This window comes from Gymnoscopelus braueri, assembly GCF_963280865.1.
Source record: "Gymnoscopelus braueri genome assembly, chromosome: 19".
Lineage (NCBI taxonomy): Eukaryota > Metazoa > Chordata > Actinopteri > Myctophiformes > Myctophidae > Gymnoscopelus > Gymnoscopelus braueri.
Genome location: NC_137621.1, coordinates 51,056,294 through 51,072,445, shown reverse-complemented (window position 1 = coordinate 51,072,445; position 16,152 = coordinate 51,056,294). Strand labels below are relative to the sequence as shown.

The 16,152-nt window shown below is 41.2% G+C and overlaps 1 protein-coding gene across 1 annotated transcript in view; it reads right to left on the bottom strand.

The window, feature by feature from the left end:
• Positions 1 to 10,515, bottom strand: part of gabra2a (gamma-aminobutyric acid type A receptor subunit alpha2a) — a gene marked incomplete at its 3' end in the record, with an annotated part of 51,692 nt that extends 41,177 nt beyond the window's left edge. Inside the window, exon 1 of the mRNA XM_080415139.1 lies at positions 10,498 to 10,515. Within this exon, the coding sequence (XP_080271265.1) occupies positions 10,498 to 10,500 (3 nt within the window). The 5' untranslated portion in view covers positions 10,501 to 10,515. The remainder of the gene's footprint in view (positions 1 to 10,497) is intronic.
• Between the last annotated feature and the right edge of the window lie 5,637 nt (positions 10,516 to 16,152).

The following is a 16,152-nucleotide window of genomic DNA, read 5'->3' as shown; positions in this document are numbered from 1 at the left end:
CAGATTCATATGGTAGAAGAGTGCAATTTATGACAATAAAGCACAGAGATGTTTCGTTTTTGTAGCCCACGTTTGTGTGTGAAACTGTAGAATTAATAAAAAGAAACTTCTCATTTATTTTGGATAGTAATTATTCTGCTATTCTTTATTATGCTCATTATAATATTATATTATATCTTATCTACAAATAATTGGTCCTCTAATGCTCAATACAATATTATATTATATCTTATCTTCATATAACTGGTCCTCATAATGCTCATTATAATGTATTTTGGATAGTAATTTAATGTATTATTCTGCTATTCTTTATTATGCTCACATAAGCTATTTAGAAGGGATAAACTAAACAGTGCATTCAGGCCATTCTCATTCACCAAAAATAAATAAGGACGTTTACATTTATTGAAATAGAGTGCATGTGTTATACTGTTGTGTTTGTGCTGGAACGTCTGCCTTGCATTTCCCCTGTAAGGAAACTACAAGAGACAACACGCCCAGTGGAGAGAACACAGGACGATTGGTTGGTGCCTATCACTTCCGGGTGATGGTTTCTTGAGCGGAACCCGGATGTGCTTTTCCCGGACGCGGATCGCGACCGTCTTCCGGTTTTAAACTTAACATGGGAGTGGATGGGACTTCCGGCGTCCGTACGGTCCGTTTACGGATGTTTACGGAGATGTGGGGCTGTACCCACACGCATGCTGCACTCACAGACACACACACGCACACACACACACACACATACACACACAGAGAGCTCGCTCTCGCTCTCTGTCTCTCTCTGTACAATTCCTCTAAAATAAACAGCCCACCAGGCTCGCTCACTCTCTCATTTTGTTTTATAATGTTTTATAACTTAATACAGGACGATAATATTGCGGTAGGGACTGTTTGTTGTGGTCAGATCCAGCGACGCTCCCCTAGCCAGATGGCTGTAATGTGCTTTCATTGGCTGTAGCGTGGATCTCCTCGCAGACCCTTTCATACTGTATGATACTGTCTGATCTCCTGTCTGCGACAGGGCCGAATAACTAACCAGATAGATATTTGAAAACGGTCGCAAAGCCATCCCAGAGCGGATGATCGCGGCCAGATCGTGTCGCTGTGCCTTTCACACACAGCGAGCATTATCTCGCCGATCAAAGGCCGATCTGCGTCAGATCGGGAGGTTTTGTCGGCGAGCGCCAAAAAAGGTCGCAGACAGCATTATCGGACCAAATATCCTGCAGTGTGTACCTGCCTTAAGTAAAACAGGAAACACTTGTACAACACTACAAAATACAAGTATACAACAGCTAGGTCATGACAGTTCCGTAACAGGGGTCTCCCTGTCTCTCCAGCGATACTGTACATGAAAATACATGTTCAGGTCAGGATACCAATTTGATCACATACAGGATACAGATACAGTACAAGTACAATTGGAAGAAACAAACCAAATTGGAACTGGAAAATTATAAAACTGAAACTGATAAATGGCTCGTCTCTCCGGATTGGCTGAAATTGGCAATTGATTGATTGATTGAATACTTTATTAGACAGAAATGTAAACAGCACGAGGTACAGTCAGAGATTTAGGCTAAACAGATAACACAAAAAAGTATATATAAGACTACTTATATAAGACTATATAAAAGACTTTAACGATGACAATCCATGACCAATGCCCATTTAAAGGTTTCACTTTATTAATTATAGGCCTATTAAAATCATAACGCTGACCCTGAATGTTGTGTAATGTAAACCATTTATTTATGAGCACCTGCTACTCTTAAGTAGCTATACTATACATATATACAGGTAGTATATACTGTTGTGTTGTGTTACTTGTTTCTTCGTTGTAGTTAGTTTTACTTGTTGTTACCTGTCTTGTCTCACCAGTTGTGTGAATTGCAAATGTCTGTGCATCTGTGTTGGCCAATCATATGTTAATTGCCCATCATTTTCTGTGTCTTGTCAGTTCTTTTGTGTATTTAAACTCCTCTGTTTTGTGGTTTCTGTTGTTTGTCAGTTGTGGTTGGTGATTTCTGCTTTACAAAGATTGTAGAGGACAAAAGTGCTACCTTACACTTACTTTGTGTCTAAGCTTGTTTCTGGGGGCGAAACTACTAAGGCTGTACTCACCCTCACACAATGCATTCAGCAGCATATCAGTGGCACATGCTATCAGACCACACTAGGACTGGCTTTGAAACTCCACCACAAGCATGGTAGCTATGAGCTGATCAAGACCCTTGAATGATCATGGCCTTGTAAGAAATTATGATGAAGTTCTACGCTTCCACAAATCATCAGCTCAGTTTGTTGGAGTGATGCAGCTGAAGATTAAGCGGCTGAAGAAGTATGAAGCAAGCTCATTTTGGACATCAGTCTCTACAACTGGAGCACTACACTGATCCACCCAAATTGAAACCACCAGGACTTCCTGTGAAGGTTACTTCTCCAGAAGAGGTGCACCAGGTTGCTGCCAGCTTGATACGAGCAAAGAAAAGAAATGCTGCATGGATATCCCAGATGCTTTCCCCACTCAAAACCAGGGAACTGGATGGGCTATATAACGCACAGGAAGACAGACAATATCAGACCACTGACACGCCTAAATGCTTGCAGTGGCATTTGGTGGCATTGCCAACATTCTCAATGGCAAATCCTGGACAAATGCACTGCGACGACTGCGTGCATATCGGATAATTGTGACTGTCATCCTCCAAGATGTTTAACCATGAGGAGGCTGACATCACCCTCTTTAAATACATTCTGCAAGCTTCTGGAGCAGAGGCACCCGCCATACGAATCTTAAGCCATGACACAGATGTATGTCCTTTTAGTGTACTGGATTTGGAAGGCCAACGTTCATTCTGCAGTGCAGATGGAGATGGAGGAATGGGATGGCACCATCCTGGACATAAATGCCACTGTCAGGGCATTGGGTGAGAAATGTCAAGGTCTCCTGGGGATGCATGTGCTGTCAGGATGTGACTCTGTATCCTACCCCTGTGGAAAGGGCAAGGTATCTGCACTGAATGTACTCCTAGGAAGTGCCATGCCTAGACTAAATACAGTGCTTGGGGAACCTGATGCCCCTCACAGTGACCTTATTTCTAAACCTCATGTACCTAATGTTTGGATGGATATGCTATATGTAAATATGTATACCTTTTTTTCTTTTTCGTCCCCCCCTCTCCTTTATTTCTTTCTCTTTCTCGAAACAATCAAAAACAATGGAGCTTGCACAAAAACAGATTTCACACCTGTGATGTGACAATAAAGATGAGTCTAAACATACAGGTACAGAGTTCTTCCTTACACTGTATGGTATGAAAAAGGCCAAGAGTATGAATACTGCTCACTACCAGGTCTACAGACAGAGGAAAAAAACACCAGAGCTTAAAAATATTCCTCTTAACTGATGCCAACGTGATGCTGCACAAAATGCGTGCTCATCTCCAGCTCATGTTGTGGAAGAGGGAGCCACCTGCAGAGGCAAGAGACATCACTACATTTGGGTGGGAGGTTACTAAAGGAGGGGCTGCCATACTACCTGCAGTTGCAGTGCACTGAAGGCCTGCAAGTTAAGAAACTGCAGTTGCCATGTGGCATGCATGTCACAGTTGCACTGACTACTTCAAGTTTGAAGGAGGTGAGGCCATTGAGTGTGAGGTTCTAAATTAACTTCTGAGATTAAGTGTGAGGTTCTTAAATGAACTTTTATGAATGTATGTATGTATTTGGTGATTTATTAGCTAATATCATAAATGATGTTAATGGTTGGAATGTTGTCACACTACATATTTCAACCTTTTAAATGAGCGCACTTGCCCCACTTTGTGACCATTTTTTATGTTTCACTTTTTTAATTAAATATGGTGTTGTTATTAAAGGTAGGGTAAGTGATTTGCTTTGGTTAAAATAAGTGTTAAATAGCTCTATATTCTGATAGTACTCATTGCTATAGAGTGTTTGTTCAGTATTAGGAGTCTCCTTGTCTCTCCACCTCTTTATTAAACAGAAAATGCATTTTCGTTTCAGTTTCAGTTTCATTTCCAATTTTATCCAACCAGGACAGAGAACTCAATCAGGATACAGATTAAACAAGTGGAATTGGAAGTGATGACACTAAGAAATGAGCAGGTAAAATTGGAACTGGAACACTATACAAATTAAGCTTAAAAATGGGTACTTTCTCCTGATTGGCTGAGATTTTGACACCTACCGAAACATTTATTTTCTGTTTATTAAAGAGCTGGAGAGACAGGGAGACATCTGTTACTGAAAAAACACTCTATAGCAATGATTACTATCAGAATATAGTGCTTTAACCTTTTAACAAAATACTTTTTGTTGTAACCAAAAAATATCACTTACCCTACCTTTAATTATTGGGGCTAGAAGTATTTTATTTTATTTTATATGCGCTATGCAGTACATTAACATTTAAACAATCTTAATCTGGGAAGTCTGTGATTATTTAGAATTGTCTCTGTTATTTGACCTATACTTTATAAATAACAGGCTAATTGAGCAAATTGCTCAACATGCAACTTTTAGCAAACAAGTTGAACTGCATTCACTAGGCCTATAGATTTCTATGATAAAAGTTAACAGGAAACACCATTTCTTATAGACATCCCAATCAAAATCTGGATACAAATTCTAGACTCTGTTATAGAACCCACTTGCCAATCAAGAACTTTAAAAATGGGAAAAAACACCAAATCGAGACTCAAATTCTGCAAATCCATTCTCCGCATCCAACAGAAAACGCCAAACAATGCATACAGAGCAAAATCAGGACGATATCCACTAATTATCTAAATCCAAAAGAGAGCATTGACATTGCATAACCACCTACAAGGAAGTGACCCAGACACACTCCATAAATAGGCCCTCACGTACAGTAAAACCATAGAGAGATGCCCCCTCAGCCAGTTGTTTCTGGGACTCAAACACAAGCACAACCAGCAGACGGAAAACATACTGGACTAAATCACATTATAAGAAAACAAAAAGAAAACTATGGTAATCGACTAGCCTCGCATTCAGGGTCTGGTGACGCTGTCGAAGGCGGGTGTTTCTCGGTTGAAAATCTGTACGACGAATCGGGATCGGGATAATCCAGTATGAACCAATCGCCAATGAGTCCAACTTTGGCCACGCCCCCATCTCAGAAAACGGCTGCACTGAGAGGGCTTTGAGACTGAATAATGGAGTGAAACGAAATGAGAATTCAGGCTGTGTGTCAGGCTAGTAATCGACCCAAAACCAGAGCAAAATGGAATGCTATTTAGCTCGATACAGAGAATACAGTGGCAGAATACCTGAGCACTGTGACTGATCCAGAACTAAGGAAAGCCTTGACCATGCCTAAGTGAAGACACCTGGCTCCCAAGAGTAGACACCCACTGCACACAAAATGAGGTAGAAACTGAGCTACTCTTCCTTCTTAGAAGTCATTGTTTGTCTTCTGTATTTTGTCCTGGTTCTTAGTTTACTCTATGGATGCAGTTGTAGTGACTGACGCGCTCTATGTGTATTAAAGGAGAGATCCGGACATTTTAAGTGTTATCTTTGATGTGTCGCTAATCACTCACCATCATTGAAATGGACGTTGAGTTATTCCAGAGAGTCCCGTGTCCTGCAGTCTGTCGACCCCCTCCGTTGGCATAATGGGAGCCCGTGTAAGAGTGAAATTCGTCTATTATAACCGATGCAAAGTTAGTTTTTGGGCGGTGAAACCGCCCCTATATGTGAGGTTTGGACATTGCACCCCCCCAACCCTGCGCTGTGATTGGCCACCAGTGTACCCCCCTAACCCTGCACCGTGATTGGCCAATCACAGTCTATTCAGGACTGTGATTGCAGATCTAACGCTGGACATGATGAAAATTATAATTATATGAATAATGTAATTGAATCAACAGTAAATGATATGTGTACAATATCTGTGATGAAATGGGATATGTATTATTTGTTGTCGTTCGTTTAAAGGATAAAGATGCATTAATTGGGTTGAAGGATCATTTGGACAAGGGGTCAGGCCAAATGGTATAACAAACAACTACTGCAGCAGTAAAGTGGTCACTAAGAAGACCGCAGTGATGGGGAAAATGAATCCTCCCAATGACGCAATAGTCTGATAAACATATATATATATACACCTTGAGGTCACACGCCAAAAGGCCTCTTGCACTAATCTGATAGAGAAAGCCCCCAGTATTAACTATTTTAATTCTGTGAAAGATTTACTATTGTGCAGTAATAAAATACAATATGTCTGAAAACATAAGCATGCCATACAGTTGAATTATTGCAAAGTAAAGAAATATTAGTTGCCGATTATTGTTGCCGAGAGAGACGTAGCTGCTGCATGTATACTTCTCCCTACAACAGTGTTTTACTGATCGGATTGTACTGTTTGTGGGCCCGAAGGGCGACATGTTGTTATAGTAAAAAAAAAAGCGTGGTCCCATGGCTGCACGCAAAGTTTTGTGTCGTGTCTCCCTCTCCCCCTCTCTGTCTATCTGTCTCTCTTTCTCTCCCTCACTCTGTGACCACTCTGTGACCACTGTAGATGGAAAGTTTTGTGTTGTCTCTGTCTTTCTCTCCCTCCCTCTCCATCTCCCTGTGTGTCTTTCTCTCCCTCACTCGTGGCTGTGACCGCTGTAGAGGAAAAGTTTCGTGTTGTCTCTCTGTCTCTCTGTCTTTCTCTCCCTCCCTCTCTCCATATCCCTGTGTGTCTTTCTGAAGCTTGTAGATCTGTTGTCCAAAAGATGGTGTGGCTTTCTCTCCCTCACTCGCTTGCGGTTGTGACCACTGTGTTGGCCTGTGTGCTCTGAGGCGTTGTTAGCTTGTAGATCTGAGGGGGAGGGACTTCTGGCAGTAGATCTGATCTACAAGGCAACAGCTCGTCGAGGCGCGAGGCGTTGTTAGCTTGTAGATCTGTTGTCCAAAAGCTGATGATCATTTTGACGTTGCACTACCTGCGGAAGTGATTTGCATAAGTTGGGGCATAATGCGTATAATATTAATTGTACATCCTGCAAGTACAGTAATGGTATGGGAAGCAGGTATGGTTACAGGCAGAATATTGAGGAATTGTAGTGAAAAGTTTGGAGTTAGTTGGGCCATGTGTCTGCTTGGAGACCCTCCACATGCAATCATGTAGACTCCATGAGTGGTGCTTGTCAATTATTGTGGCAAGATTAAAGTGAGTAAAAAGTAACTTGTTTGAGTAAAAGTACTTAATCAAAGAGAGTTAAATGTACTTCACTTGTTTCACCCTAGCAACCGTCTATTAGACCGTAGCGACCATGGTTTTACCAAACTTTTGGACTTTTAAAGTTATTCCACTGAGATTCTGATTCTATTTGAACGTTTTGTACATGTAAAAGTATTCTATTCAATGACTTTTTTGTTAAGCTTATTAATGCTTATTGATTAATGCTTAATGATTTATATTCCATTGATGTTGTCATTTTATTTAAACTTTTTGTACCTTCAAATGCCCATTCTGCTTAAATACATTTTCTACTGATATATACAAATATATGCTTACAGATGTCTAGGGTTAAGCCACAGACATCTAAAATCTAATGAAATGGATAGCGTAACACGATGCTGTATAGGATCATGTAGGATTAGAAACAACATCTGTGTTTGGCAATTCGTTTTTGCTTGCTACACCTGTTGAGGTCGAGTGAGTGCAGCAGTCTCATTCTACTGAGGGAGAGCATGCTGTGTGGAAGAAGAGGGGTTCAAAGTAAACTAAAGCATACTTAAGTAAAGACAGGAAAAGGTGTTTGAATAAATAACAACTGTATAAGTTGATCAGTATTGTTTTCTTTTGTAAGTGCTATTGTTAAAGTTACTTTTGTTAAAATAAGTGTTAAATAGCTCTATATTCTGACAGTACTCATTGCTATAGAGTGTTTGTTCAGTTAAAGGAGTCTCCATGTCTCTCCAGCTCTTTATTAAACAGAAAATGCATTTTCAGTGCTCTCTCCTGATTGGCTTAAATTTGTCACCTACCTGAAAATGTTTACTAAAGAGCTGGAGAGACCCCTGTGACCGAACAGATGCTCTGTATCAATGAATACTATCGGAATATGGTACTATAACCTTAAAAAAAAAATATATATATATATATATATATATATATATATATATATATATATATATATATATATATATATATATATATATATATATATATATCACCTACCCTATTTATAAATGTCAATGTTAATGTCCGTTTTTAGTTGTTTGTCTTGTCTGTATGTATTAGTTCTACAGTGTTTCTGCAGTATTGTAAGTTAAGAACATCAGTGAAAAAGAACCCTGAATCTTCATGCATTCAATGGGCGGCAGCCGCGGCATACTTGCTGACAGTACCAAGACATCAGAGACGCGTGATTTGGGAACCAACCAGATTTTGGGGCAAACCACGCCCCCGGAGCTCTCTGTTGAGCTTGCTTTAACATTGAGAGAGAGAGCGCACCACCACTTTAAAAAAAAAAAGAACAAGCGACTTGAGTTGATATTTAAGATATGTTTGGAGTGAGGAGATAATTACGGCTGCAGGAGCAAATCTCACATGAATGAGAATGGTACATACTGCAAACTGTACAGGAAAATAGGGCATGCATTATTTTATGATCTAATACTACAGATTGATATTTCGCGATATGTGTGAGTGTGGAGTGGAACTGAAGAGATTTTAAGCTGCAGAACAGCTCTGTTAACCGCCGCATCCTACTGCACAAATGCACAGGTAGTAGTTTTTTTTTAAGTGTCCTGACTGCCTGGCATAACCTACAGCCAGGCCCACCTGTATACAATACGCTCCAATTATAAAATAATGCATAATTCTATTACTATACCACCTCCGGGGGCGTAGTTTGCCCATAGCTCCGGTTGGTTCCCAAATCACGCATCAGAGACACATACTTCCCACAGATTACAATCGCCCATGGAGAGTTTGAAAACGTGACTAATGACAAAAAAACCTCCCTTATCTGCTGGGTGAAGTACAACTAAGTGCAAACACAACAGCGAGTCTATTGGAATGCAACCACCTTAAGGACAAACCATACAAACCATTGTGTGTATTCCTGCACTATTCGCACATAGTGATCTGGTTGGGCACTTAGACATACTGTACATGCAAACAGAACAACTACCTTTAAATACATCTGAATAACTTGCTGCTGTTTGTCCCAACGGGTTTTAAAGTGAATACTAAACCTTGAAATACAGCAGTCATTTGTTTCAAAGGTTTATCCCAAAGCTAACCTTTCCTATGTGGATCTATAATTATTTCTGACAGCAAATGCACAATTCTTGGTTTTGTAAGATACAATGTAACACAGCTCTGTTTACACATTTCTTTATTCACATTTAATTGTAAATACTTTTTTTTTTTTTTTTGATTGTTGTGTTCCACTTTTGCTTTGGCAATGTAAACGTTTCCTCCTGGCAATGAAGCCCCTGAATTGAATTGAATTGAATTGAATTGAATTGAATTGAATTGAATTGAATTGAATTGAATTGAATTGAATTGAATTGAATTGAATTGAATTGAATTGAATTGAATGGAATGGAAGAGATAGAGACAGATACAGAGACAGAGAGCGATACAGAGACAGAGAGAGATACAGAGACATATACAGAGCCAGAGAGAGATACAGAGACAGAGACAGAGACAGAGACAGAGACAGAGACAGAGACAGAGAGCGATACAGAGATAGAGAGTGACAGACAGAGAGAGCGATACAGAGACAGATACAGAGACAAAAATCGATACAGAGACAGAGCGATACAGAGACAGAGATAGAGACAGATACAGAGACAGAGACAGATACAGAGACAGTGAGCGATACAGAGGCAGAGACAGATACAGAGAGAGAGAGAGACAGAGAGAGAGAGAGAGAGAGAGAGAGAGAGAGAGAGAGAGAGATACAGAGACAGATACAGAGAGCAATACAGGGACAGAGAGATACAGAGACAGAGAGATACAGAGACAGAGAGCGATAAAGAGACAGAGTGAGATACAGAAACAGAGAGAGATACAGATACAGAGACAGATGTAGAGACAGAGAAAGATACAAAGCCAGAGAGAGATACAGAGAGAGATACAGAGACAGAGAGAGATACAGAGACAGAGAGATATACAGAGACAGAGATGACCCCATGCAGAACGAGTGAAGTAATGTGCAGTGTTGGAGTTTGATGGAGCCATGCTATGAATTATACATGGAACCAATTCCTTCTCTGTGTCTGTTCTTTCTGTTTTAAGGTCCTGAGTCTAAATCACAACCACTCTGATCCCCACTCCCTCTAAATATTAGAGGAGAGCACAAAGAGAGCAACGGAGGAAAGCTTTTAAGGTTGGAAGTAAAGGACAAAATGAAACACCGGGAGTGGGCCAGGAGAGGTAGTGCGTGTGCGTGCGTGCGTGCGTGTGCGTATGTGTGTGTGTGTGTGGGGCACACCTACCATGTCAGTGTCGGACACAGGACCAAAGCTGGTGACGTAGATGTCTGTCTTCACCTCTGTTACCCGGTCTGTCAAAACAAAACACACAATCACTTACAAGCCAAAAACATCAGCAGTATACAAAGGAAGGACAAACAAGCATAATTAACCCATTCAAACCGGGAACGCATCTCTGTCATTTTTAGATTTGTTAAGGCTATTCAAAAATAGCAGATCTACAAGCTCATAGCGCGGCACGAGCTTGTGGATCTGATTTTTTTTTGCAAAATCTGCAAATCGAATATATATATATATATATATATATATATATATATATATATATATATATATATATTCCATCAGGTGCCCCGGCTGTCATGGGGGATGCGGAATATATATATTTTTAAAGCGAACATTTGTAACTCAAATCTTTGCTTCTGGGGATTCTACAAATGTCTAATAGCATGTTGCAATAATATCAGTGGTTCTCAAAAATGATATTAACATGATGTATATATAAATATTTTGAGATGGGGGTCCACGGCCAAATATATATATTTTTTCAGGGATCCTCAGAAGTTGTAACAGAGTTAAAAAATATATTACTCAAAGATTTGCACAACTTTTCACGATTTTTCAAGAATAGCAGATCTACAATCTCGTAGAATCGTAAGCTTGTATATCTGCTATTTTTGAATAGCTAAAGAAATCTTAAAATGACACCGAGGCGTTCCCGATCTTAAAGGGTTAATCTAAAACAGGGGTACTCAACAGGCGGACCGCGGTCCAGGACCGGACCGCGGGACACTTTTTTTTATTTTTTTTAAAGGATAAATCCCGGGGGGTACGGGGGAGATTTTTCTCCCCCTAGCTTCAGATTGGACCCCCCCCCCAAGTCATTTAGAATAATTAAAATAAATGTTAAAATAGTTAAAAAATACTTATTTAATAGAATCTGAACCCACTTATGCAACGTAAGTTATTAATAATGAAGAATTAACATAACACAGTGTCAAATTAGCGAGATTAGAGGAAAATGAAAAACAAACAAAAAACGCTTCGCGCGCGGGGGATCCCGTCTAGCCTCAACCCAGATTTGCGCCGCTGCTCTGCACCCCAGTTTTATTAAGTTGGTTGGTTGGGAGGGGATCCGATTTGATAAGCTTGGCTCGATTGACCGACTTAAAAAAATGGACCTTTGCCTTATTCAAAAAATGATTTGTGGACCCTCAAGATTTGTAGTTGAGTACCCCTGATCTAAATGGACATCCACACCAGTATATATGTCACAGTACGATTGGAGAACCAGTACGATTGAAGACAGAGCGCTCGTTTTTAGGCACGGGGCTTCGGGGCGAGGCGGGGCTTTTCGAGACAGGGTTTATTAGCGAGGCTCGCGAGGAGGAGGAGAAGGAGGACGCGGCGCTGCGAGGCGGGGGTTTATTACGCGAGGCTCGCGAGGAGGAGGAGGAGGAGCCTCCTCCTCCTCCTCCTCGCGAGCCTCGCGTAATAAACCGTCCTCCTTCTCCTCCGAGGAGGAGGAGAAGGAGAACGCGGCGCCACGAGGCGGGGCTTTGATGCGACGCCGACTGTCTTTTGTTGTTCCCCCCCACATAGCAACCAGGAAGCTACGCTAGGGGAACGCTGAACACGCACACGCTTGTCCATGACGGAGGCACGCCGACTCAGCAGAGCTTGAGACCGAGGAGTGCCCGCGCTGACCGGCCGATGCTCTGCTGAGTCGACACAGCGCCGTTCGAGTTGTAAACCGATAGGGACAGAATAGTTCTTTTCATGGATCACTGTGTGTGTGTGTGTGTGTGTGTGTGTGTGTGTGTCAGGGAGAAAGTAAAACAAAAGCCAGAACACAATAAAAGTATCTTAACAGTCCTGCTTTCAATAAACCAAAAAAAGCATGAGCGCGTGCGCGTGTGTGTGCGCTTGTGTGTGTGTGTGTGTGTGTGTGTGTGTGTGTGTGTGACTGTGTGTGTGTGGTCGTGGCCATATATGTTTGTGCACAAGCCTGGCTTGTGGCTCCCTCTAGTGTTGCTTCTACAGAATTGCTGGGTGGGTGGTAAAAACGAGCGCGCTTTCTTCAATCGTCCTGGTTCTCCAATCATACTGTAACATATACACCAAGTATAACCATAACTTTTTAGAACTTAAAACAATTGAGCAAACTCAAGTGGAAGAGTCTACACCAGCAGTTCCCAAACATTTTAGCAAGACCCAAAAGGGACCCAAACAAGTGAAAATAGCAGATCTACAGGCTCAAGCTCTGAGCTTATCTGCTCTTTTCACTGCTTCTTCAACTTTTTTTTCTTATTTATTTATAGAAATTATTAGATGTTTAAATTGTATTTATGAAATACTTTCTTTTGTCTGTTAAAACTTTTGAAATAATATACTTTTTTTTAACCCATTCAATCCGGGAACTCATCTGTGTCACGATTGCCGCACTATGAGCTTGTAGATCTGCTATTTTTGAAAAAGAATCGTGAAAATGTGTGCAAATCTTTTAATATATATATATATTTTTTAACTCAAATCTTTGCTTCTGGGGGTCTGGGGGTAACAAAATATTTTGAGATGGGGGGGTCCGCAGGCAAATACATGGCATTTTGGGGGTCCTTGACATGAAAAAAGTTTGAGAACCACTGACATTATAGCAAAAGAACTTTTTATAGGATTTAGAAGACATTTGTAGAATCCCTAAAAAGCTAAGATTTACAAATGTTGCTTTAAATACTGTATATACTGTATATCAAAGTTTGCACCCATTTTCGCGATAAACAATAATAATAAAAAGCAGATCTACAAGCTCGTAGCACGGCACCGAGTGTTGCGCTACGAGCTTTTATATCTTCTATTTTGTAATAGCTAAGTATAAAATAATAGTTATAGCTAAAAATCTAAGATGACCCGGATTGAATGGGTTAATGTAGGAAACGGGAAAAGGAGATATTTACTTGCGAAGTTGCGATGCATAAAAGTTGGTCCGCGACCCAAAGATGGGTCCTGAGGAAGAAGTTATATGGCTGCTTGTATCTAACCTTTATATTATACCATCACTTACTTCTACATACACAATACATTATGATATTTGACAGTTTGTAAGAGCCTAAATGTCTCCACTAGGCCTAATAGCTATTGTTTTGGTACAGCCTATCTTGTTATGGTTCAGTTTGTCCTTCAGGCAGCTACAGTATAACTATGATCTCTGCCCTGTGCTCTTGGAAGAACTACCATACCACTGACATGAGTGTTAATGTACTTCTGACCATGATATCATGTACATAAAGCATAACCACCTCCACCTAGAATATTGTCTCGACTCCTATGTGCCTTATCGATTGCTGATTGATCCAGAATTCCACGACAGTTCTTGTCGTCACGAACAGGATTCCTAACCTGGTGGCAGATCCTCCAACAAACAGAGAAGGAGTCCGCAGCGCTGCAAATTAAGGTAAGGCTTGGCCTTCCCTCCTCTCTCTGTTTTGGTTGGAGTCTGTACACGGTATGGAATGATTATTTAAATTACACTGTCATCATTGAGGAATTCTAAACTTTGCCAAATTTGTATTGATAGAGGAGTCAGACATTAGTCTAAGGAGTAATTGTGTGTTGCTAAATATTTGTTTTAAATTTGTGTTGTTTTATAAATGTTCGTCGTTCCATGAGAAAGAGAGTATTGTAGTAAGAAGAAAAATGTTTCGATTTTTAAAGGAAGTGTGAAGAGTAAGAGTATATCTTCAATTAGTCTAATCATTATCATAATCATTATTTGTTGTTATAGTAATAATAAGCAAGGACTCAGGATCCTGAGAGTATACAAGGCTCACTAAATTTGGGATTGTATGCCTAAGGCTAAATGATACACTTTAGTACCGGCAACAAAAAGTGTTAGGGCCAGGAAAAGGTTTAGACTAAAAATACCCGGCCGGTAAGCAGGACAATCAGTGAAGCCTGCGTAAATAGTCAAAATGAGATTAAATGTTTGTGAGGAATAGTTCAGAGCCTACGCAATAATGTACAAGAAATAAATTAGAACCTAGTCAGCCTATGTACCCAAATTGAAGTGTAGAAAATAGTTTGTTTTACAATACTCCACTGAATTTGATACTTTCAGCAACTTTCATGTTGAATTGATGTAATGCTGCCTTTGATTGTTGTTGTTAAATGGATGTGCTTAGACTTATAGCAGAGTGACAAATACAGAGACAGTACAGATTAAGGAAGGAGAGACAGTGACACGCACACACTCTCATACACACGCACGCACCCTACACTCACTGACTCACACACGCGCATGTATAGGCACGCACGTTAGAGCCCTGCACGGGCCGAGAATGTGGGCCCAAGCCCGGCCCTGGCCCATGGTATTCAGCCCGGCCCGGCCCCTGGCCCGATAGGTGGCGCAATTTTACAGTCCGAGCCCGGCCCTGGCCCGTGGTATTCAGCCCGAGCCCGGCCCTGGGCCCGTGTGTCAAATACAGAATCAGCCCAAGCCCGGCCCGTTTTGGCGGGCCGGGCCGGGCCGGGCCGGGCTTCAATGATCAATTATCTGCGCAAAATGTTCTGTGAGCCCGAGCCCGGCCCTGGGCACGTTTGTCAAATACAGAATCAGTCCGAGCCCGGGCCTGGCCCGTGGTATTCAGCCCGAGCCCGGCCCTGGGCCCGTGTGTCAAATACAGAATCAGCCCAAGCCCGGCTCGTTTTGGCGGGCCGGGCCGGGCCGTGGGCGGGCTCTGGCGGGCCTGCAGGACTCTAACGCACGTACGTACGCACGCATGCACACACACTCAGATGTTGTCTAGAGCAGAGCAAGATAGAGAGTGAAGAATACAGTTTATCAATTAACAGATACTTCCTGGGAGGATTCTGTGTGAATCCCTATTGTGCAGGTGTAAGATCCTTAGTGGACTTCCTGGGGGGAATCCTTGGTGGATCCCTATAGTGTAAAGGTGTGAGATCTGTGTGACTACCTGAGGAAATGAGGAAATCCCTGAGAGTGAATGTCATTTTTGTGATCTGTGTGAATGCCCCACTATTGCAGAGTTTCTGTGTGGGTCCCAGTGAATGTGAGTGGCTCTGTGTGGACGAATATGTGTATGTGTGAAGTTGAAGTAGATAGATAGTTGTGTTGTCGATCATAAGACTCTGTGTGGCTTATACAATTATCCATGTCGTGGTCTTTTGAATGATTGATTGACACGATTGATTGGTCGGCGACAGGGGTTCACTGATTGCAAGATATTTCACCACGATGTGATCCCGACCCAATACATACATTTGTTTTTATTCCAAACGTCTCACGAAAACGTGAAAGGCTCCTGTGATATATGCACGAGACCGAGACAGGACGCTAATGATTGACATTAAATAATTCTCAATGTCTCTGTATTTCTCTCTCTCTCCCTCTCTGAAACAAATGTTTCAAAAGTCAACCAGGGTGCAATTCAGATCAGAAGCAGTGTTGCCGTGTCCGCTTATTATAAGCGAGTTGCTTGTAAAAAAATATTGGTGGTTGCGTTTCTTTTTAGCTTATTTCCAAAGTGTAGTTGCTTATTTTTTTATTTATTTTTTTGCTTTATTTCTTAATGTTGTTTATTTTTCTTTGAAAATAGCTGCGACGCGTTGTGAGTTTGTAGATCGGCTATTTTATTTGTATATAGG